Consider the following 23412-nt stretch of genomic DNA (forward strand, 5'->3'; position numbering starts at 1 on the left):
AATGCTTTTGCATGAAATAAGCCTCTTATTCTAACCAAGAATGCATTTATTTAATCAAATACCAAAAAACAGTAATATTGTGAAATATTATTACAATTTAAAAACTTTTTTCTATTTTAATATTCAGCACGTAAGCTAGTATTCCATACTGAACAGTAAAAAGGTGCAGTGACTGCTGGGATATCAGTTGCTTTGGTCATGTGAACGGTAGGGCTCTGTGTAGGCCTCATCTAAACACGCTGGCTGATCTGTTCTTGCCTGACCTGGGGTTGATGCCTGTTTTTCTGTGTTGTATGAAGCTTTGAAGCTTCTTATTGAATGAGACTATACAGCACAACAACAGAGATACATGCACATTCACACACACAAACAGTGAGTCATGGGAAGTATCCGCTCTCCAGCACAGACACCCAACACACAACCCCTCTGCCTCATTCTGTCACTCCTGATCAGTACGGCCACGCTGCCTTCCACTCAGCACATTTAACACACACAAACCACAGCAAGATTACTGGAGTAAAACACAGTGTTTTACAAACTGCTAACTGAAGCATAATGAGTCAGTAAACAAACAAAATTAAGACAGTGTCTCAGTTCAATTATACTTAACAAAATAATACATATTTATTAAATATTCAATTACATAAAATTGAAATAATATTGTTACAATTCCTGTCTTGTTTCCCGTTTTGTGTTTGACTTTTATTTTGATGTTTTCTGTGCATTGTTCTTGTGTTTCACTTCCTGTTGTCTGCCTTGTTTCCTTAGCTCCCTTGTTTGTTGCTATAGTGATTAATTACCCTCACCTGTCTCTTGTTAGCCCCTTGTTATCTTGTGTATATACTGTATAACCCTGTGTTTCCGTAGTCTGTTTTCTTTGCATGTTTGTTAAGCTGTTGCATTTTCATATCTGATTACCTTGTTCCCGTTCCGTTTTGGATTATCTTTGTGTTTTGAAAAATGTTTTGCTGCATTTAGATCTTTGACTCTCCTCTTCCCTGTCACCGCATAACAAATATTTCCAAAATTACAATTATAATCACTTCACAACACAAAAATGACCTGTGAGCAGAATTTTACTGTACATAATTTTCAAGCTGTAATGTTGTTACATTATGCAAAACATATAAAAATAATATTTGTGTATTTTGGATACATATTTTTTTTAAACATTATTTTATTATTTATACACCAGCAAATATTAAACTGATCAAAAGTGACATTAAATTAAAATGTTACAAATGATTTCTATTTAAAATAAATGCTGTTCTTTTGAATTTTGGATTATTACCACATTCACATATCATGGTACATGACTCCAAAAATATTGCATTATCATGGTACTTTTTTGTTTGTGAAAAGAACATGAGCATGTAGTTGGTAGTCAAAGAAAACCACAGGAGAGGATGTGCAGGAGCGCACCAGGAGAGGTGGGCCAGGTTTGTGTCTGACAACTCTCTGACTGAAGAGCTGGCAGGTAAAGTCACACTCACAGGTGTGCGTCATGAAATCCGGATCCACACACTGACGGTTTGACAAGCAACAGCAAGGCTCAAGCTGATTACGGCATACACGGGCTCCTTAAGCCCACCGGGGACCAGGCTGCCTGAACAGACCATATGGTACTGCTCTTCTGTGATTTTATCACAGTTTAACTGACTTTACAATCCTCTCAACCAAGCGGTATGGATTATGGGAGGGGACAGAGTGATATTCAACTTGTCCTCTGTCAAAGACACAGCGCACTGGGCTGCTTTATCTTAAGCTGAGAGATTGTTTTGAAAAGACATACGTAAGCAATGACCTTCAGTTAGTCGGTTGCTATTGCAAAACAAACCCAAATAGATCGGGACACAAAAGCTATGGGGTCTCGTATCACCGTGAAGAGGTTCATTTTACAGCCAGCCAGCCGTATTTTACTCTGTTTATCACACTGCTCCTTATCAAATAAATAAATAACTAAAAATATTTCAAAATATATTTTAAACATTTTAAATTATATATTCTATTTGTAATTATATTCTATTCATTTTTTTAATTTGACAATGCTGAATTAGTCAATGGATTGCGTAATAAGTAAAAAAGGTCATGAAATTAATGTGGAAAGCCTGTGGTTTGATTTTTTTTTATTATTATTATTCAGCATTTTTTATCACAAAGAACTGTTTCATGTGCATTTATCTTCTCAAAGTGCATATATGTTTGAAAAGTCATAATAGTAACATACATTTCTCCTCTGACAACTGGCCCCACAGTTGAAATCACTTGAATTAAATGTAAATAAATAAATAAAAGATGCATAAAAGCAGTTGTGCCAAGTTTGCAAAACATCAAAATTCAGTAGCCACACTTACACGCACACACACTTACAATTCGTCAAAGAGCTGCACTTTATTATACAGTATAGGCCACAATATAAACGTCCAAATATGAACTTCCAAACGTCACACTTTCTTTGATAACAAATTATCACTTCCCACAAAAAAAAACAACAACAAAAAAAACACACTTATGGTGCCTTACATTAGGCCAGTCAAACTGTTTCCAACAATTGTGGCACAAGAAACACTGAAATGTGGAATCAACAGTCTTTTAGAACCAAGATGGATAAAGAGAAGATGGCTTTTTGTTTCCCAGTCACTAGCTCTGTCTGAAACTGAAGTCTTGTAGCTTGACTTAAAGGCAAAATGTTTTTGTATAAAAGTAGCCTATCTCCTAAAAAACTGGTTTCAGACTGGCTTCCAAAGCATTATAACTTCACATCTAAAAATCAAGAACAAATTCAAGTGAGCTTAAGAGATAAGCAAGCAAATATTTAATACTTATATCTTAGTAGAAGTTGAAAGACATTTATGTATAAATTTACTTCAGTCTCCCCATCAGATGCCTTTTTTCTTTTCACCAACTGCCATATACCACATGCACAGGGTTGTGGGATATTACGGGGCACATCTGTGCTGCATTAAAAAACAACAACCAGACGAAGGCATCTTAGTAGACAAGACAACCATGGAGAAGAATGTGACTCTCACACATTCAGAGAGACGGGGTTTAATGAACCCCAGGGTACGACCTAGGTTAGACGGCAAACAGAAAAGTGTGCTCAATCTAAATATTGACAGAGGGAAAGAGGCTGCGAGAAAAACAAGATGAGGACAGAGAGCCTTCATCGTTTAATCAGAAAGAAAGGAAGATGGACTTCAGCTGCACTATTACAGAAGAAAGGGGTCTTTCCTTAATTTTCACTTCTTTTTGTGTGCCGATCTAAACTAAAACAGGAAGAACTCCATAACATTTACACACACACACCTGTGCTGTGGAGGTATGGCTAGCCCTCTGGGTACATCAGTGTGGAACAAACACACACATAACATACACACTTAATCCATATTAATTCATATCTGCTTTAAAAATGTATTTGTATTCTATGTGGATAGTGACCATCAAAAGCCCTGATTGTCCACAAATAAACACTCTAAGTATGATGAGAGAAAGGCAGCACTCTCACACATACATACAGTATGTGATATGCTCCATCACTTTGAGTAGTTTTGAGTTATATGCACTAAATGAAAAAGCACATTCTAATAATATTACCATTATCTTTCAAACAGTCGTCGAGATAACTATAATCATCATTTAACTCGTGGCTGTCATAAAAACCTGTTTTTGAGAAAATGATGTCTAAAGAGTTCACATTTTCGGTCACAATTAGGAAATTCAGTCTTATAATTAAGACAATAACAGGCTAAGTTAAAATATAAAGTTTATTTATAATATTGAGCATATATAAACTATAATTTTACTTTTCCAGCTAGCTAACGCTATAGCCATTGAACGGCTTTCCTGAGGTAAATGTAACGTTTCGCAGCCTACCATGTTCACAAGCTGTTTTATTGAACACTTTCCACTTTCTTCACCGATTACATGAGAAATTATACATTTTAGTAAGTTGTACTTTATTTTTCAATCGACATTTGGAAGCCCATTCATGTTTATTTTGTGCTTTAACTAGTAGTAAAACAGAATACAAGATCGGTTAATGCACGCTCTGACACACCACGATTGAGACAAGGAGGATAGCTGCAGGTCGGAGTAATGGGCTTGCTGAAAGGTAGCGAAAGGTGAATTGCTACAACTGAAAATACCCCCTAACCCTACCCCATACCCTGACAGGCAGCTTTCGCGACCAACTGTAAAGACCTTTAGGCACGGCCATTATTCCAACCTGCAGATACCCACACTTGGAGAGATGTGCGATACCACGCTCATTTAATGGTGTCAAACCAAAACGTATCTTTTCAAGTTTCATTAAAAATGTACATAATTTGATAGATTATACTTTGTTTCATCAAAAAAACATAAAATTTAAGTTCGTTTTGCTTATCGTTTTTCCACAAACGGCGCACTACTTAAGACTCAAAATGATAGAGCGCGACACACATGCTGTAACAAACGAAAGAAGAGGCACTTTATATTGCAAGACGTTTTTAAGAAAACTGGATTAAAGTCTCACACGTACCTATAAAAACATGGAAGATCAATTACCTGAAAATTCCTGCAAGTATATTCACACTGACTACACATTATTATGATCTGTTACAAGGAGCTAAGAGTATCCATAACAAGAAACTTCAGCAAGCTCTAAACACAGAAAAGACACATCTGTCTGAGAGTCGGGCTTATGATTAGCAAATAAAGCCTATTCTCAAAGCCTGTAGAGTAGACTAAGATAATATTCTCTCACAGGGGAAGACTGAATCGACAAAAAGTGCAATATTTCACACAATGTGCTCAGGTAGCACTTATATATATATACTCACACTTGTACATGTGCTAAGAACTCTCCAGAGGGCTGCAAATAGGAATTACAGTAGAGAAATTCATCCGCTAACAAGTATTCAGAGTTAAGAAAAAACACTTCATATTTAAAAAAAAAAAAAAGTCAAACAGTCAAGTTGTTCACTAAGCAAGTCTCTAAAAGGCAATAGTATGGAATAATATTGCTGTGCCATTCATTTACCTAACTTGAAGCTCAGCTTAGGCTACTCGAGCATTCCCAGAATCCCTCTCTTTCTATTCTTACAGAGGAATGGTCTCAATATATTCTTCTAGATCTACCCTCCCCCTGACCTCCTGCAGGACCTTGGACCCTTTTGCTGTTTTCCACTCTCCACTCTTCCTCTCGTCCGTGTCCTCCACCTCCCTCTCTAAGTTATTTCTGCCCTCCCTAGGTGACCTGGCTTTGCCCGCACTCCTCTCCACTGCCTCATTTCTTCCCACTCTTGTCCCAGTGGATCCAGAGGCTGGAATGCGTTTCTTCTTGGGTGGCCCCCAGATGAAGTTCTCAGGCGGGTGGTAGTGGCGCTGGGCGAAGCGAAGTAGGGTGCGTCTCTGACCATGTTGCCGCAGTGTGTAGACAAAGTATTCCAGTGCGCTGTGACGCATGTTGGGTAATGTGCCCTCCACCAGCGCCTCCTCCAACAGCAGACGCACCAGAGGCAACTTGAAGCTTTCAAAACCCAGCTCACCAAGGCTTTTCAAAATGCGAGTGATACGCAAGTAGTTGTGCTGTGACCTGGAGAGAAAAGAGGTCATAGTACAAAAAATATGTTTAACACAATGCCCAACATTTTGTAATATTGGTTGTTTACAAAGAAGAACATTTTATGACATTTTATTTTTGGTCATTGTACTTTGTCAGGAATAATGAAAAAGGGTCGAAGCATAATTAAGGTAGGGTAGGCCATTTAATAGCGAGATCCCACCCTCCCTTCAGAGCGTCTCTAAAGCCACGCCTCCTCCAAAACACATGAACACTTACAGCAAGGAGCAAACAAAAGAGTCACGGGAGACAGTGTTAAACTACCTCATGTCTCAAAGCACATAACATTACAATAATAATGAATATAAACAACTTAAGGAGCACTGAACTGTACAGTACCACCTGACTGCTGCAGATTCATTTCGGCGTTGACAGTGTTGCCATTGAAACGTATAAATTTGAGTCACAAACCGCTCCGAGTATAACATCACGGGTTTCAGTCTCTTCCAAATTATGTTAGATATGGTGTGAACGCGGCATAAGGTCGTTGTTTTGGTTCAGGAGAAACTTTAAAAGGTGGCTACTGTTTCGGTTGCGGCACTCGGTGACTGATGTCTAACTCTGCATAGGTGACTCATGCTAACTCTGCGCTGATAATGTGTGATGTCTATATATATATATATAACTTAGTGATGGCTATCAGGATGTGAAGAGACTTTCACCCAGCATAACAAAAAATGTTTCTGGAACAAATCACCTACCCTGCCTTTAAGGGGTCGTTCACACAGAATGCGACTTTTGCAGCATTTTGCACATGACAAAGGTGTTCTTAAAATGTGGCATTCAAGTTAAAAGAAGTTTCAACTTTTTTTAAAAAAAACATTTTTTCCCCCCTTTCCACTGACTTACGTCTCACGGTTTTAACCCCAAAAACATGTTCTGTGTGAATGGTCCCTAATTCTACAATAAAATTACCCAATTTACTAAATATGTTTACTAATAAACAAAGGTTGGTGTGTTTTCTTGCTTTTCTTAAGAAACACTATACAAAAGGTACCCAAGGCCATACTATATTGCACGCCTCAACACACTTTAGTTGTGCCTATATTAACAATATAACTTGCTTAATACAAAATAATTAAATATATTGTCTCGGTTATGTATATGTAACATTCATTCCCTGAAGGAGGGAATGGAGACGTGACGTTGAGAGTGACCGACTGAAAGGGTACATATATTAATAAAAATATACCAAATATTTACTTATATGACCTAGTTTTAAATAGTAAGAACCCTACATATATACAATTTTCTAATTAATTGATGGGTCACAGTACCAATTAACCTTGGGATACTGACATTTATTTGACATTACTTTAGTTGTTTTGGCTAATCTTTCAGCAAAAATCCTTATTATTATATTCCAGTTTTCAGAATTTCTAAAAACTGAATTTCTAAAAACTGTAAAAATCTGAGAAGGTATCTTTAATATGACTTTATTTTGTCTTACTGCACTGGCAGATTGTTTTACTTGTTTGAAGTATAAACAAGATTAAAACAAGTTAAAACATCTGCCAGTGCAGTATATCCAAAAACAATTACATTTAAATTAGTATTTTAGTGGAAAACAAATCAAAAAGGCTAAATAAATACTCATTAAGAAAATAATTTTTGTCCAGTATAAGATACTCAGTGTTCTCAAAATGACAGCTTTTGGTACAGGCCCATTCACACTGCAGACAAAGTTCATCAAGCGGTGTATCTCTGTAATGTAATGTAAGCGTGTCCTCTATGGCACAGTCCTGGGGCAATGACACACAGACAGATACGCACAGTCATTTATGTCTACCACACAGCCCACTGCACTGCGGATTTTCTTTCACTCCCTCCTTGCTTATCATGCGTTCATCAAACTCGTTTTCTACTCTCCTTTCCAACTGTCTCTACATTTCTTTCCCCACATTCACCATCTCTCTAAATGCAAAGTTTTTGTATCCTATTCAGTTCTTCTCTATTTATCCTCCTCTGTGCGTCTGACCCATTTCTCCGGCCCCTGCATGAGATGGTCACATGACGGTACAGTCAGGGTCATGACCGAAATTGTGTTGCAGGGATAGGAGACTAAGGTCCCTGGACTGAAGCATGCTAAATATGGCAGGAGATGGGAGACTAAGATTAGGGAATGTAAAGATACCTGGTGCAGGTGGAGTAAAACATAAAGATCAGAGGAAAGGAATTATAGAGTAAAAAGGACTTAAAAAAAGCAAAACAGAAAGACAACTCACTCATTCAGGTGCTGGAAGCGATCCTGCCAGTTTGGGGCTCGAGCCACATTCCCATTTTTATCCAGGAGTTTGATTCCAAAGAAATCCAACATGATCGTATATGCTAGGAGGAAGCGTCTCTTGGCTTCTCGAGTGCTTTGGAATTCCTGTTGACATCGAAAACTCACTCAGTTAAAAGGTGATCTGCACAATGACTACAGCAGGTGATTTAAAGTTTTGGTACATAGAATAAAAAACTATTTTTTTTATCCTAATATATCAGGCTGTAAAATCCTTTGGTTCTAATTGGAACTTTTATTTTTAATAGTGTAATATCGCCTAGTCAAAGGTGTCAGAACATCCATAAATAGGTTTCAGGCAGTGGGACATTATGTGTTTTAGTCTCATTCTGCCTCTTTTTTTATTTGACCTAAAATAAGCCAGAAACCAAAACACTGATTTAAAGCACTTACAGTTTTATATCTTATATCTACAGTTTAAATATCTTCTTTCTTTGTCCAGAGAACCATACTGCCAAGACCTTAAACAAAACAAAAAAAACATTTTAAAAAAGTGATACGAAGAACCACTAAAGAACCTTTACTTTTAAAAGTGTACGTCTTGACTGTTTTCAACTAAATTCATAATTGATGTACTTTCAGTCCTGTCAACCTTAGTATCATCAATGTGACGGGACATGGGGGAGGGGGGGGGGAGTCAAAGTTTCAATACACCTGATCAAAACCATTTTTTTATTTTTTTATTCATGATTATTATTGCATTGCATTATGTGTATTATACAAACTGATAACCACAAGTGAATTGCATTCAATTATTTAATATAAATGGACATATTTTTCTGTTTGCAATTTCAAGTATTTACATTAGGGATGTGCGCTACGACTAATTTGACAGTTGTAGAAACATTGTGTGTACATGATGTGATTCCAATATCCAAATATGATACTAAATCCCACAGAAAAAAAAAAGGGTTTATATTTGTGACGTGCTGTCTTTGCATCTGATCATTGCACATTATAAACAGGACAAGCATTGGCTAAATAAATAGCCAATACAAACATATGTATAGAAAACAGTTGCCAATGATTAGACAGGATGAATAAGAGCAAAACAAATCACTTATTCTAAAAGGAGTATCAAGTATATGTTAGCCAAGTTCGACATATAACGAGGGGTTGTGTTAACGGTAAAGCATCCATCAATCAACAAATTTTAAAAACACGGATAAATAACGCAAAATTCTTTCTGACATTTTGACAAAAAAAAAACAAAACACAAGAATGAACAAAATTTAAATCTAGCACATCAATTTTCATTTTACAAGTATCTTCTCTCTCTGTGCGTGGTTTATTTTGAAAGAGAGAGAGCACAGCACTGAGACAACGGTACTTTTTAATACATAAGTAACTAATTTCACTAGTTTTCACATAAAATAAATATGTATCATAATTAGGTATAACACAATAAAGTACAACACAATAATGTACAACACAATAACGTAACACATGTAGGCTACGTTTCTCAACACTAAGAATGAATAAAACAGTACTTTTTAATCCATAAGTAACTAACGTGCTAGTTTTCATACAAAATAAATATTTAACACAATAACGTATAACACGATAACATAACACGTTTCTCAACACTGTGAATGTGGCGTGAATGCCTATTGCTCCAGACATGCACTTGTCAGTCATCTACAAATCACAGCACTTTTATAATCACAAAGCCATGTAGTGATTTCAGTTTTATTTAGATTTATTGTTCAGCATCACTTGAGCATTTTATATTTTGCATGGCTGAATGATGTCTTCCTCTTATCTGAGTGACCATGAATGACAGCTAACAATTTTTGGTTCCCAGAACGTAGGTTCTTGGTTCCCAGAATGTTCTTTTTTAAGGTTTGTTTTTGGTTAGCAAGGAAATTTTGTTAACGGAAATAGAACGTTAGTTTTTGTTTGTAAGAATGTTATTCTAACATTTGTCTAACGTTATTCTAACATTATTTTAACATTCCTCAAACGTTCTCCTAGCGTTAAAGTTCCCTTAAAGTTATTATAACATGCCCCTAACAGCATTATAATGTTTTTTAATGATCCTAATGTTATTTTAACAATCCTATAACATAATTCTAATGTTCTCCTAATGTTATTCTAACATTCCCCTAACGTTATTATAACATTATTATAACATTCTAACATTCCTATAACGTTATTTTAACATTATTTTAATGTTTCTCTAACATTATTTTAACGTTCCTCTAGCGTTATTTTAACGTTCCTCTAACGTTATTTTAACATTCCTTTAACGTAATTCTAACATTCCCCTAACGTTATTATAAAATTATTCTAACATTCTCTTAACGTTATTCTAAAATTCCTATAACATTATACTAACGTTCCCCTAACGATAGTCTAATTTTCCCAGAACTCTCCTGTACGTCAGTAATCATCCAGCACACCCGCAACTCAGTATAGTATAAGAGATATGGAAAATGGGTGTATGGAGGCTTATAATCAACGTTATAATAAACGTTCTATATAAGTTATTTTTAGGTTATTTGAAGATAACCACCCTGCAATGTCCTGGGAACGTTATGTTTTGATTGCAAAAAGAAAACTTTCCCAGAACGTTATTATTTGATTCTCAAAAAAAAAAAAAATAATTATTATATAAAAGTTATTATAACATTATTCTAACGTTCCCCTAACGTTATTCTAACATTCCTATAACGTTATTCTAACATTACTTTAACATTATTCTAACATTATTTTAATGTTATTCTAACATTATTCTAAAGTTCCCCTAACGTTATTATAGCATTATTATAACGTTATTCTAACATTCCCCTAACTTTATTATAACGTTATTCTAAAGTTTCCCTAATGTTATTCTAACATTCCTATAACGTTATTCTAAAATTATTTTAACGTTATTCTAACATTATACTAAAGTTCCCCTAACATTATTATAACATTATTTTAACGTTCCTATAATGTTATTATAACAATTCTATAATATAATTCTAATGTTCTCCTAATGTTATTCTAACATTCCCCTAACGTTATTATCACATTATTCTAACGTTCCCCTAATGTTGTTCTAACATTCCTATAATGTTATTCTAACATTATTTTAACATTATTCTAATGTTATTCTAAAGTTCCCCTAATGTTATTATAACGTTATTTTAATGTTCCTATAACTTTATTTTCACATTCCTATAACGCAATTCTAACCTTCTCCTAACGTTATTCTAACATTTCCCTAATGTTATTATAACGTTATTTTAACGATCCTCTAACATTATTTTAACATTCCTATAACATAATTCTAACGTTATTCTAACATTCCCATAACGTTATTATAACGTTATTATAAGGTTATTCTAACATTCCTATAACGTTATTCTAATGTTATTTTAACGTTCCTCTAATGTTACTTTAACGTTATTCTAACATTATTTTAGCGTTCCTCTAATGTTATTTTAGCGTTCCTATAACGTTATTTTAACGTTCCAATAACCTTATTTTAATGTATCTATAACGTAACTCTAACCTTCTCCTAACATCATTCTAACATTCCCCTAACGTTATTATAACATTATTCTAACGTTCCCCTAACGTTATTCTAACATTCCTATAACTTTATTCTAACATTCCCCTAACATTATTCTAACATTCCTATAACGTTATTCTAACATTATTTTAACGTTTTTCTAAAGTTCCCTAATGTTATTATAACGTTATTCTAACGTTATTTTAGCGTTCCTCTAATGTTATTTTAACGTTTCTATAATGTAATTCTAACATTCCCCTAACCTTATTATAACGTTATTCTAACATTCCCCTAACGTTATTCTAATGTTAGAATGCTAGGACCCAGATAATAATTTTTGGTTGCCAGAATGTTAGTTTTTGGTTTCCAGAATATTCTTTTTTAAGGTTTGTTTTTGGTTAGCCAGGAAAGTTTTCTTAACGGAAATATCCAGATCTTGGATTTTGATCATCCAGCACACCTGCGACCCAGTATATTATAGGCGGTATGGAAAACGGATGTATGGAGGACTATAATCAGTATTACAAACCTATAACGTTCCCAGAATGTTGTTATTTGGTTCTCAAAAAAACCAAAAACAAACAGGAACCAAATACTAACATTAGGGGAAAGCTCTGTGTTTGCTGGGGGTATTTTAAGTTAATGAAGAGGATTGACTCAATTCAATATTTCAACTTTCCATATCCACCCCAACCTGTTTACCATAAGGAGTTAGAAGTACCATTACTACTGTACTGTCCTTGCTTAAGAAATCAGTCAGACAGCGGGAGTGTGGAAGGGGGATCGAGCGGAATTTTGTGTTGCTGTTGATTTGCAGTCTCTTTTTAGGCCTTACGCATTTGTCAATCATCCCCGCTTGCTATTTGGGGAATGAACTCAGAAGCTATGATTGGTCGAACTCATCTTCTTTTGCTGTTGCTTGATTTAAGTACTGAGTGTGCACAGTGGCATCACCAGGTTTTTGCGTAGTTAAGAGTGACAAATTGCACCTGCGTACTTTGGTGTCTAAATGCGTACCCGCTATGCAAAATGCGTCTGTACTTTACAGTTATTGAACCAAAATGAATCAAAACTGAACTGATTTCAACTGAATAATGTCACTATTGTCTTTTTAGAGCTGCTTTACAGCAGAGTTAAATTCTGTTTGCATGACTGAATTGTTATTTTCCTGTTTATCACTGTAAAGCTGTTTTGAAACAAACTGTATTATATAAAGCACTGCAGAAATAAAGATGACTTGACGACTTTAGGAACATACCTTTATCTCATCCTGAGTGAGTTCTTGAGCATAAAAATTTAGGCCCTGTTCTCTGAGTGGAAAGAGCCTGTAACAGCAGTTGAGAAACAGGTTAGGATCTATCTCAAAATTAATCATTATTTATCAATTAGAGAAACAACACTGGAAAATAAACATTTTCAAACACATTATAAGAAACAGTTTTGGTTTTATAGGAAATTTTTTGATTAATTTCGAGTAAGCACTATGCTCTTGAACTACAATATTATAGTTATTTGCTATAATTTCATTGTATTAGCCTACATCATATATCAGCTTTATATCAACCATACCAAGTTCCCTAGATATCAGAATTGACACTGGCCACTGACAAACCCATATCAGAGAGAAGGAAAGAGAAAAATGACACTCACACAAACACACAAATACAATAAATGGTACATTTCTCCCTGTCAGCTGTTTGATCCTACATGTTGCTGACCACTAGCGAAGGACAACCCGCAAACCTCGGCACATCTTTCTTTTCCTTTCTTCTCCTCAAGCCTCCCTTGTTTCTCTTCACTCTCTGAAGCTATGAAGTCCTGGCTGCCTGCCTGCTATAGCAGTCAAGCTTTTGCCAAGTTTTGCTAGAGAAATAAGCAACCTGGCCTGAAAAAACAAGCCCAAAATAAGCGACCCATGATTATGGTTGGTGGGGCATACAGACATCACGCAGTCTGCACAGGGAACCTTTTTAAAAGGGATTTTATTTCAGTTTTCTAATATGTTCTGTCAAAAACATTTATTGTTTTTATTATTTAAACCATTTCTAGTCCCATTCAGAAAATGCCACATTTTTCAAGGACCAAATGATCATCACGTCATAAATGCACTGAATTAAAATGGTGGATTAATTGTCCTCAAAACTCATAAAACAAGTAAACAAACCAATTTATTTTCCCTGGCTATCTAATAAGATATTATTTGCATTCAAAAATGCTACCCACGACTACCCAAATCTATAAGCAACTTCTTGAAAAATCAAGGCCAAATTTGTTTATAATAAGTGGAATTGGCAACTCTGTTTTCAATGTCATCTCATCTTTATTTACTTAAAAAGGCAAAATGCTAGCGACCTGTCTGCTTGCAATCACTCACCGATTATGTGTTTTTACATCCGCTAATTGATATTATGTAAATAGCACTGCAAGCATACGGTGTGTGAAAAAATGAATAGGGGGGAATGAGAGAAGCTAATCACTTCAACCTCGGCAGGAGGGAGTGCCGAGGTACGACTGGCAGCATATGCGTGAAGCCTGATTTTAGAACCGTGTTGTTATTTCACGCGGACTTGGGGCATCATGTCCTCCCCCTCTTCCTCACCCTCAATGGTTGTAATCACAGCACAGGCAGGAACAAACAGGAGCTTCAGCTATGAGAGTGTGTGAGATGTAACGACACCCAACTGAGAGCTTTACAAAAGCACATGACGTAGAACCACTGTTCAACCTTCATACAACCTTCAATGTTAGCTGAAAATCACCTTGCGAGCAGATTCAAATTCATTACCGTTTACATGTTTCTTCATTGGTGATGTAGGTATTGTATATTTATTTTTAAAATGAATAAGACAATGAAAAAGAGGATGACTAAAGCATGAAACAAAATAGCACACATCATGACGTCAATTTGTAGGCCAACCGGAAAGGCTAATTTTAGCAGTTTTTTACTTGAAGAGACATTAGATTTCATGTCTTGATCTACAATATAAAATACGTCAAGCATGAATACTGAACCTGTTGTGTGCTTTGAAAAGGATTCTAATATCAGCAGTTGATCAACCGCATGCTTGTGGTAACAAATCATTATTTAGCAACTTATCTAGTAAATTGTCCAACAAAAATTCTCAGATTAGACCTTATCTTATGCACAAACTGCAATTTAAATAGGATTAATTTCACCTGCTGGTTATGTTACTGGTGATGTGAACGTTCAGTATTTTTTCCCCAGTTGACCTTGAACAAATTCCTCTTTTATTATATCAATGATATAATCATCATCGGAATCCAAAAGAGATGCTTATTCCGAGTATTTCTCCGATACCGACAGCTTTAAAAGACAAAAATGTGAAATATGCCTTTTCATGTCTCAATATATACCTACAAGAAATAGTATGAATTTTGAAGCTACGATGCACCCAAGCAGCTGGATGCTGTTTCACTCTTGTGCTTGCATGATGTTTTATTAATCATGCTTGATTTAATCTCAAATTCTTAGAAAAGCTTACATACATTCCTATAATGTTATGTGGGTTGCACTTATCTTCTGCCATTAAGTTTAAACCTTTATCGTTTGCAACTTTAATGTTAGGAAAATGGACCATTTAATCAGAAAATGCCCTCAAGTCATACACAATCCCCAAAGCTTCTTCAGTTACTAAAGAGATGATGTCAGCCGAAGCGCTCCATGAATATTTAAGCAAAGTTCAACATTAAAGAAACTTTTATCTAATGTTGTCCTAAGGCCATCCTTTGTCGCCAAAGAGGATGTTACTGACCCCTTCACCCACAGGTACCATAATTGTCTTTATCACTACCTTTGTCTGCTTTCATGCTTTTGCTTGATTTTGCCTTGATCTACAGGATATGCATCTAAAGAAGATGAAGTTAATTTTGAACAGATGGTAAAGAAAAACATATCTAATTCATGTCTCACCCTTCAAAAATCCCTCATGCACATTTCAGCGTGCAGTTTTCTCTGTTCTTTGAACAAGCAATAATAACAATATAATAAGTGTCTGGCCAATAACAATTTGTGAAGTCTCAGACATTAAGCTTAATTAAGCAATTACTGCTTAATTTATTGCTCGTAAAAGAGCTTGAATATTGAAGAAATGTCTTACCACTGAATGTATGTGTGATTGTGCTCTAGTTTTTCATAGTCTCCCCTCCATTTAGTGAGGATTTCTTCAATATAAATACCTGGGGGGACATAGAGAAAAATAATAAATCATCACAACAGGCCAAGCTCAGTATTAGTCACTTAAAACTCTAAAAAAAAAAAAAAAAGGAACCCAAAAATTTAAATTCTGTCAAGATTTACTCATGATTTTTCAAACGCCTATGACTTTATTTCTTCCATGGAAAATCAAAGGAGAAATTCTGAATAATATCCTGGTAATTCTTTTTCATGCAGATAAAATGAATGGAATTTTCAAGTCTCAAAAATAATGCAAAAGCACCTTAAAGGTCCCGTTTTTCGTGTTTTTTGAAGCTTTGATTGTGTTTATAGTGTGTAATATAACATGTGTTCATGTTTCGCGTGTAAAAAAACACAGTATTTTTCACATAATTTACCTATCTGTATACCGCTGTTTCCACTGTCATAAAAACGGGCTGATGACTTCCTTGTTCTATGAAGTCCATCCTTCATAAATACATAACGAGTTCTGATTGTGCCAGCGGTTCCTGTGTTGTGATTCGACAGCAGCTTAGCTCATCTTGCCCGGAAAGGTCACGCCTCTTACCATAACGTGGAGATGCATGCGCTCAGTGTTATTGTAAACATGTCTTTAATTTTACCCTATCAATTTGAGCCGGAATCAGACCCGGTGATTGGACTGCGGGATGAAAATAACAGCATTTCGACGACATGGCGACAAACACACTCTACAAACGCAACTCTTGTGTATTCCTGTGGGCGGAGGTTAGTCAAAAAACTGTTTTAGTGACGTCATTAAAGAAGGAAGTAGAGGGATGTAGTCCAAACTGGCCGTTCGATGTAGGCGACTTCTGTTAAATAAAATATCTTGCTTGGCATTGAACTTTGAGCTTTAAAATTGTACAGATTTTATTTATATTCTAACAACAACATTACACACTAACTAAAGTTTGAAACATGGGATCATGAAGAACGGGACCTTTAAATAATATTCTCGCTCTTCCCAACTTTATAATAGTAGTGAACGGGTCGTTTGATTTTGTAGCCCAAAAAAGTGCATCCATCCATCATAAAAGTAATCTACTATAATAACTAGCTTCCAGCAGACGGCCGTACACATCGATTTACAGCGAAAGCATAACCTCTGACGTGATATAGGATGTAGAAGTAGTGTAGTAGAGAATATTATTTAATAACTCAGATTGTGTTCATCTGAAAGTCATATACACCTAGGATGGCTTGAGGGTGAGTAAATCATGGGGTAATTTTCATTTTAAAGTGAACTAATCCTTTAATGGAACCTTGATCATTTAAGTTAAAGTCAAATTTGTGAACAAATCATTCAGCTCTATTTTGTGAACCAAATCAAATGATTCAAGTTGTGAAAGAATGATTTATTCACATATCAGAAAACATTAATTCTCTTATTAACACATTAACATGCTAATGAGAAAATTCTGTCATAATTTACTCACCACTTGTCCCAAACCTGCATGACTTTCTTTCTTCTGTGGAACACAAAAGAAGATATTTTGAAGAATGTTGGTGACCATTGTATGGACAAAAAAAGCAGAGACATTTCTCAAAATATCTTCTTTTAATGTTCCACAGAAAAAAACAAAGTCATCATAGCTTTCATCAGCTTTGACTTGTATGACATGAGGGTAAATGATGACAGAATTTTCATTTTTGGGTGAACTATCACTTTAAGAAGCGACACATGACAGCGTGTTGTTTCAGAGTGTAAACAGAGGTGTAGGTCATCTGTGACATGGAAACACTGAGATCTCAGGGGCTCTCTCTCTCTCTCTCTGTGTGTGTGTGTGTGTGTGTGTCCTTCTCCTTAAACAGCAGTGGAGCAGTTATGCTGCCATTAAATGCTTGCACAACAGATTCAGTTAATTCTCAAACATGCCCACAATAACCAATCAATGGCTCCTCTGAGATGCCTTCACTGTCTGCCTGCCTAAAGTGGCCCGCAGGGAAAACATTCAGCTAATGAAGCACTCCAGAACCCATGTTCTCTCTTTACACCAGCTGGCATGTGTATTCGGTTGTAAAAATGTTCTTGCAGTATGTATGTTCATGTCTTTGTGTACTGTAATATTCTTGTGTTGTTAGGTGAAATATTGTAGGTGGGACTGACAACACTATTTTTACCTTACTTTAGCTAAATATGACAGCAAAATCTAAAAGACAAGTTTAATCAAATTTAATCCAGACAAAAGGCAGATAAATTTAATCCAAAGCAATTTTCAGAACATGTCCAGTGCAACATGGAGGTTTAAGCATTTGTTCACCAAAAATGTCAAATACAGACACTATTTACTCACCCTCATGCTGTTCCAAACTCATATGCTATTATTTTTTCCATGGATACAGAAGACAGAAGGATATCTTTTCTGTAAATAATGCCAGGTCATAGTGACCACGCGGCTAAGAAGATCCAATAGAGCAGTATTAAAGGTGCCCAAGAATGCTTTTTCACAAGATGTAATATAAGTCTAAGTTGTCCCCTGAATGTGTCTGTGAAGTTTCAGCTTAAAATACCCCATAGATTTTTTTAAATTAATTTTTTTTAACGGCCTATTTTGGGGCATCATTAACTATGCACTGATTTTTTCAGCGCGCCGCCCCTTTAATTCGCGCGCTCCCTGCCACACGAGCTCTCGATTATATTACAGCACATTTACAAAGTTCACACAGCTAATATAACTCTCAAATGGATCTTTACAATATGTTCGTCATGCATGCTGTATGCATGCTTCGAATTATGTGAGTAAAGTATTTATTTTGATGTTTATATTTGATTCTCTATGAGTTTGAGGCTATATGCTCCGTGGCTAACGGCTAATGCTACACTGTTGGAGAGATTTATAAAGAATGAAGTTGTGTTTATGAATTATACAGACTGCAAGTGTTTAAAAATGAAAATAGCGACGGCTCTTGTCTCCGTGAATTCAGTAAGAAACTATGGTAACTTTAACCTCATTTAACAGTACATTTAGCAACATGCTAACAAAACATTTAGATAGACAATTTACAAATATCACTAAAAATATCATGATATCATGGATCATGTCAGTTATTATCGCTCCATCTGCCATTTTTGCTGTTGTTCTTGCTTACCTAGTCTGTTGATTCACCTGTGCAGATCCAGACGTTACTGGCTGCCCTTGTCTAATGCCTTTCATAATGTTAGGAACATGGGCTGGCATATGCAAATATTGGGGCGTACACCCCGACTGTTACGTAACAGTCGGTGTTATGTTGAGAGCCGCGTGATTTCCGGAAGTCTTTTAAACAAATGAGATTTACATAAGAAAGAGAAAGCAATGGAGTTTGAAACTCAATGTATGTCTTTTCCATGTACTGAACTCTTGTTATTCAACTATGCCAAGGTAAATTCAAATTTTGTATCTAGGGCACCTTTAAAGTATAAAAACAGTCCTTACAAGCTTGTGTAAGAAAACTTTTTCAATTTATGCTGTTATTCATCAATCAGCCAATCCAGCAAGATCTCAGCTTGAGAACCTCAGTGAGCTGAACAAATGATTCAGAATGGTTCTGTGAACCACATAAACCAATTCATTGATAAGACATTACTCAAAATAAGGATTCATTCTCATAACAGATGTATGTAGGTACTATAAAAAGTGAATTATATACATTCTTAATGTATTTTAAAAACTTTCATTAGTATTCCACAGAAAATAACAGCACACAAATTAAATAATGACAGAATTTTCATCTTTTGCCTGAACTGTTGCTTGAAGTGTTATAATCATGGGTAAAATGTTTTTAAGATGACTCTCTGGATCATGCAGAGTTTGTGTCAACCATGGTTTGAATCTTGTTGAATTACCAGCCCAGATCATTATTTGCACCGACGCTTCTATTCCTGAAATGGCTGTTTGTTATTACTGCAAACAAAATTTCCCCATGTAACAATTAAGGCACAGTCTAATTATGAGAATCAAGGGACTTCCAGGGAGTAATGGTGATTTAAACAATTAAAGCAAATTTCTTTGGCATACATTTTGAACACCATACAATCCTGTCCTAGAAAGAATAGCAATGATATTAGTTCATTATTAAAGAATACAGGAAACAGACTTCTTGTATCCATGGTACAATGCAGTACACATTTTAGAGCATATATCACTCCCGACACATTCAATGGATGCAGTAAAATGCACACATATGAGATGGCCTGCCTTCTAGTTCAGATTCCACTGTACAGTCTTATGATTTTTTCATTAAAACGAAAAAGAAAACACACACTCACCGTCCGGCACCAGGGGGATCTTATTCAGATAGAACCTCAGATTGCGATATTCATTCGGCTGACGAGGCTCCTTGTAGTTCTGAGAAACAAAATCCCAGAATAAAACCAGGACAAAAGGTTACAGAGAGATTGAGAGTGCAAAAAAAATGTACATCTGACCTCAACTATGTTTTCTGCTGACCATATTGCAACATTTACTGGAAATTTCATATTCAAAAATGATCGGCCTCCGAGCTCTGCACGATAAATCTGAAGAGAGTAGATGTAACTCTTTACCGGATAACTGTGGCGATACTTGTACAAGTCCTTTGCGGCGTAAAAGCTCCTCTTCATCCTAGTGGAAGACTCCATCATGTCACCAAACTGTGTGAGAGGAAGAGAGTGAGAGGAATGGAATGGTTACATAGGCAGTGAAAGAGAGTATGAATGACTTCACTCATCAGCATCTGAGCTACATTGTCACTGCTCTTACCGACTGGGATGCAAAGGCTGCTAGACAGGAGAAAAGAGCTCCATTTTGTAGACTACTGTATGCACTTTTTTCTAACTAATTCATGACCATTTTTAGCTCTCAGCCTCTTGTGATGTTCAAACACTGAACATCTTTACGGTTGAGTGAAAGCACAGCACAGAAGGCTTGCACTCTTGCACACAACATGAAGCTGTTATCTTGTTGGGACCAATGACATACTGAAATGAATGTGAAGCTTATTAATTAATAACATTAAATTCACTTACATGAATGGTCTTTGAAGCAGGGTTAAAAAACAAAACTATTACGTTGAGTGTGAAAAGCTGTTATCAAAATCTTAGTTTCAAATGAATAAAAATCCAATTTCCTTCTTCTGCTGACAGGAAATTCAAGAGACCAAATTTCCCGTGGGGAAATAGGTCACATTGAACAGGTCACAGTCTCAGTGGCCTTAAAATCCAGAAATCTTGAGAGAACATGAGCCATTTTAAAACATATGACTTCTAACAAGGGCAAAGATTTTACACACCCTTACACTTTTAACCGTCCTAAGAAAAGTTAACACTATGACACATCTTCGGCAAAAGGCGTCCCTTTTTCATGGTTAATTTCAATCATTTTGGCTTTTCATATATCATAATAACAACTGCATTATTTCTCTGCTTTTCTTCCCTATTGTGACTTACTGTATATCTGAGTGAAACAGCTTCTGGAACAAGAAAAAATGTAGGGTCGGACTTAATTTTTTCCTATCAGAAATTTATTGGATAATTGTGGTTTGCTATTGCTATGATCTCATGTGAGTGACAGGTTGTCCCGCCCTCGTGCCAGTCATCAGAGAAGAGATTGCAAGAGGGAGGGTAAGTTATTTTGATGAAAGATTATGAAGGCACATGAATTTTAAAAATGATTAAATTTTTGATGTGCACGGATAAATCATTTATAATAGGCCTAAATACTGCAATATTGCATAAATTAAGAATTATCCGTTTTAATTTCATGGTGACTTTTAAGAGAAAATGACAAGGGGTACCCACTGTACCCCATCAAAAGGAAAGGAAAGTATGTATGAGGAACTATATCTTAAAAATGTTGAATTATTTTGATCAAATTTGATTCATAGATATGACAAAATTATATAGGCAAAAATGCTGAAAGGCCAAAAGTGAAAGGTCATAGCTGGTTCTTCAAATATAGGTCAAATTTTGAAACAGTTATTTTTAAAAAATAAAATATGCTTTTATTGTCTTAATATTAGCATCATTAACAATGTTACAAAGCCTAGGTCCAGTTAGGCTACTAAAATGAAGTGGTGTCCTACCGGGACAAAAATGACACGACAATAGAGTCTATCACAGCTGCAACTATCTAGATACATCTGTTCGGGATTTAACCAATATTTCACTCTAAATGTGCAATTTTCAACAGTAGGGGCACATCCCTAATTTAGAATAATTATAACGATAATGATAATGATGGTAACGTTAATAGGTTGACAAACCCACAATTATTACTAAACGCTGTCATCTTTTATACGACTACACGCTTACAATACCTAAAGATGCGCCTAATGACAGTTTTTCGTGGTTATTGTTTCTCTTTTGTTATCTTTTAGTGCTCGTGTATGATGAGATGCACCTGCGGTGATCCGTGATCCAGCTGTTCGGCTCCTCTGACGGAATCCGCCGGGCTCATGGACTCGGAGATGCCGCTGTCCTCCTCCTCTCCTCCCGGCTGATGCTCGTCGCTCTCCGAGTCCGTTTCCCACGTCGAGTCGCATTCTTCCACTGTGCTCGGCTCCTTATATCTCCAGCTGCCCATCAGATTGCCCATTTAAACCCTGTCCTCCGTGCCTACATAGTTTAAAGTCCTCGTTCGGCACACGATCGAGCTTTAATACGACGTAGAGCTGTCGTTCGCGTCGCTTTTGTGTGACTAATGGGGGGATTTCCAGCGCTCTGATGAGAACACACCCCCTTCAGCCCAGAGATCAGCACTGGAGATGATGATGAGGAAGATGATGTGCTCTCAGCATCATTTAAGGCGTCTATACAAAGGCTGCTTTGAAGAGGCTCTGTGTCTGCTCCAAATTCTGTGTAAAGACACAATGACACATAAAAGTCATACTGTTCACAGAGCAGTTCTGATGCCGCATCAGTGCAGCCTTAAACTTTGTCATTGACATTAGAGAGCATGCATTTTATAATACATTACTTCATATTTTTATTTAAAATATCATGTTTTCAAATGTCTATATTCTATATATGTAATTCAACATCTTTTTAATTCATTATAATGTCATTTTATAATGCATTGTATAATGCACTTTTGTGGTTTATATACACTCAAATCTTGGGGTTTGTAAAATGTTTTAATGTTTTTTTTTTTTTTTATGTTTTTTTTTTTTTTATGCTCACCAAGGCTGGTTAAAAATACAATAAAAACAGTAATATTTACTGTTTTCTTTTTTAAAACATATTTTAAAATGTTATATATTCCTGTGAAGCTGAATTTTCAGCAGCCATTATTCCAGTTCTCAGTGTCATATGATCATTCAGAAATCATTCTGATTTGGTGCTCAAGAAACATTTCTTATTATCAATTTTAAGGTTGTGCTGCTTAATATTTTTGGATTTGAGTTTTTGTGATTTTTTTTATTTTTTATGATTCTTTGATGAATAGAAAGAACAGCCTTTATTTGAAATAGGAATTTTTTATAACATTGAAAATTAATTAATTAATTAAATTAATTATTTAATTAATATCTTTTTAAATCAGTTTCATGGATCCTTGCTGAATAAAAGTATTAATTTATTTAAAAAAAAAAAAAGCTTAATGACCTCAAACTTTTGAACTGTAAGACAAATTGCAAAGATGCTTTAGACAAATCAAAAGGCATCTATTGAAACAATAGCTACTAAAATAAGTGATAAGTAACTGAAGGTTTCTCATAATGTCAAAATATGAAAAAAAAAAAAGCTAATAGATTTTGAGCAAGTGAATACAAACAAATCATTCACATGCTTGTTACAAATTTCCATGGATCTGCCAAATCCATTACTTTTTTCAAGAGGACAAATGTCAAGAAGGGGGAAATCATACAAATCC

The 23412-nt window shown here is 35.6% G+C and overlaps 1 protein-coding gene across 2 annotated transcripts; it reads right to left on the minus strand.

Annotated features, from left to right (window-relative positions):
* Positions 1-1249: 1249 nt before the first annotated feature.
* Positions 1250-22445, minus strand: ogfrl1 (opioid growth factor receptor-like 1). 2 transcript variants are annotated; one of them, XM_048205021.1, is made up of 8 exons: positions 21943-22445; positions 20109-20195; positions 19833-19911; positions 17020-17052; positions 15507-15585; positions 12647-12713; positions 7831-7976; positions 1250-5578 (listed from the first exon to the last, which is right to left on the minus strand). In XM_048205021.1, exons 1-8 carry the CDS (start codon positions 22135-22137, stop codon positions 5083-5085), a joined length of 1182 nt encoding a protein of 393 aa, XP_048060978.1. In that variant the 5' UTR covers positions 22138-22445; the 3' UTR covers positions 1250-5082. The 2 variants fall into 2 exon arrangements, with proteins under 2 accessions (XP_048060978.1, XP_048060979.1); XM_048205022.1 differs by lacking the exon at positions 17020-17052 and having other exon boundaries at positions 21943-22436.
* Between the last annotated feature and the right edge of the window lie 967 nt (positions 22446-23412).

This window comes from Megalobrama amblycephala, linkage group LG10, assembly GCF_018812025.1.
Source record: "Megalobrama amblycephala isolate DHTTF-2021 linkage group LG10, ASM1881202v1, whole genome shotgun sequence".
Classification (NCBI taxonomy): domain Eukaryota; kingdom Metazoa; phylum Chordata; class Actinopteri; order Cypriniformes; family Xenocyprididae; genus Megalobrama; species Megalobrama amblycephala.

What these genes read in the sequence shown, in the direction of transcription:
- ogfrl1 (XM_048205021.1), bottom strand. Translation starts at nt 22,137, where the DNA reads ATGGGCAATCTGATGGGCAGCTGGAGATATAAGGAGCCGAGCACAGTG. An exon ending in GATCCCCCTGGTGCCGGACG is followed by an intron (nt 17,053 to 19,832) that starts GTGAGTGTGTGT and finishes TGTGTTCCACAG; the next exon opens with AAGAAAGAAAGTCATGCAGG. An exon ending in AATCACACATACATTCAGTG is followed by an intron (nt 12,714 to 15,506) that starts GTAAGACATTTC and finishes CTGCTGTTACAG; the next exon opens with GCTCTTTCCACTCAGAGAAC.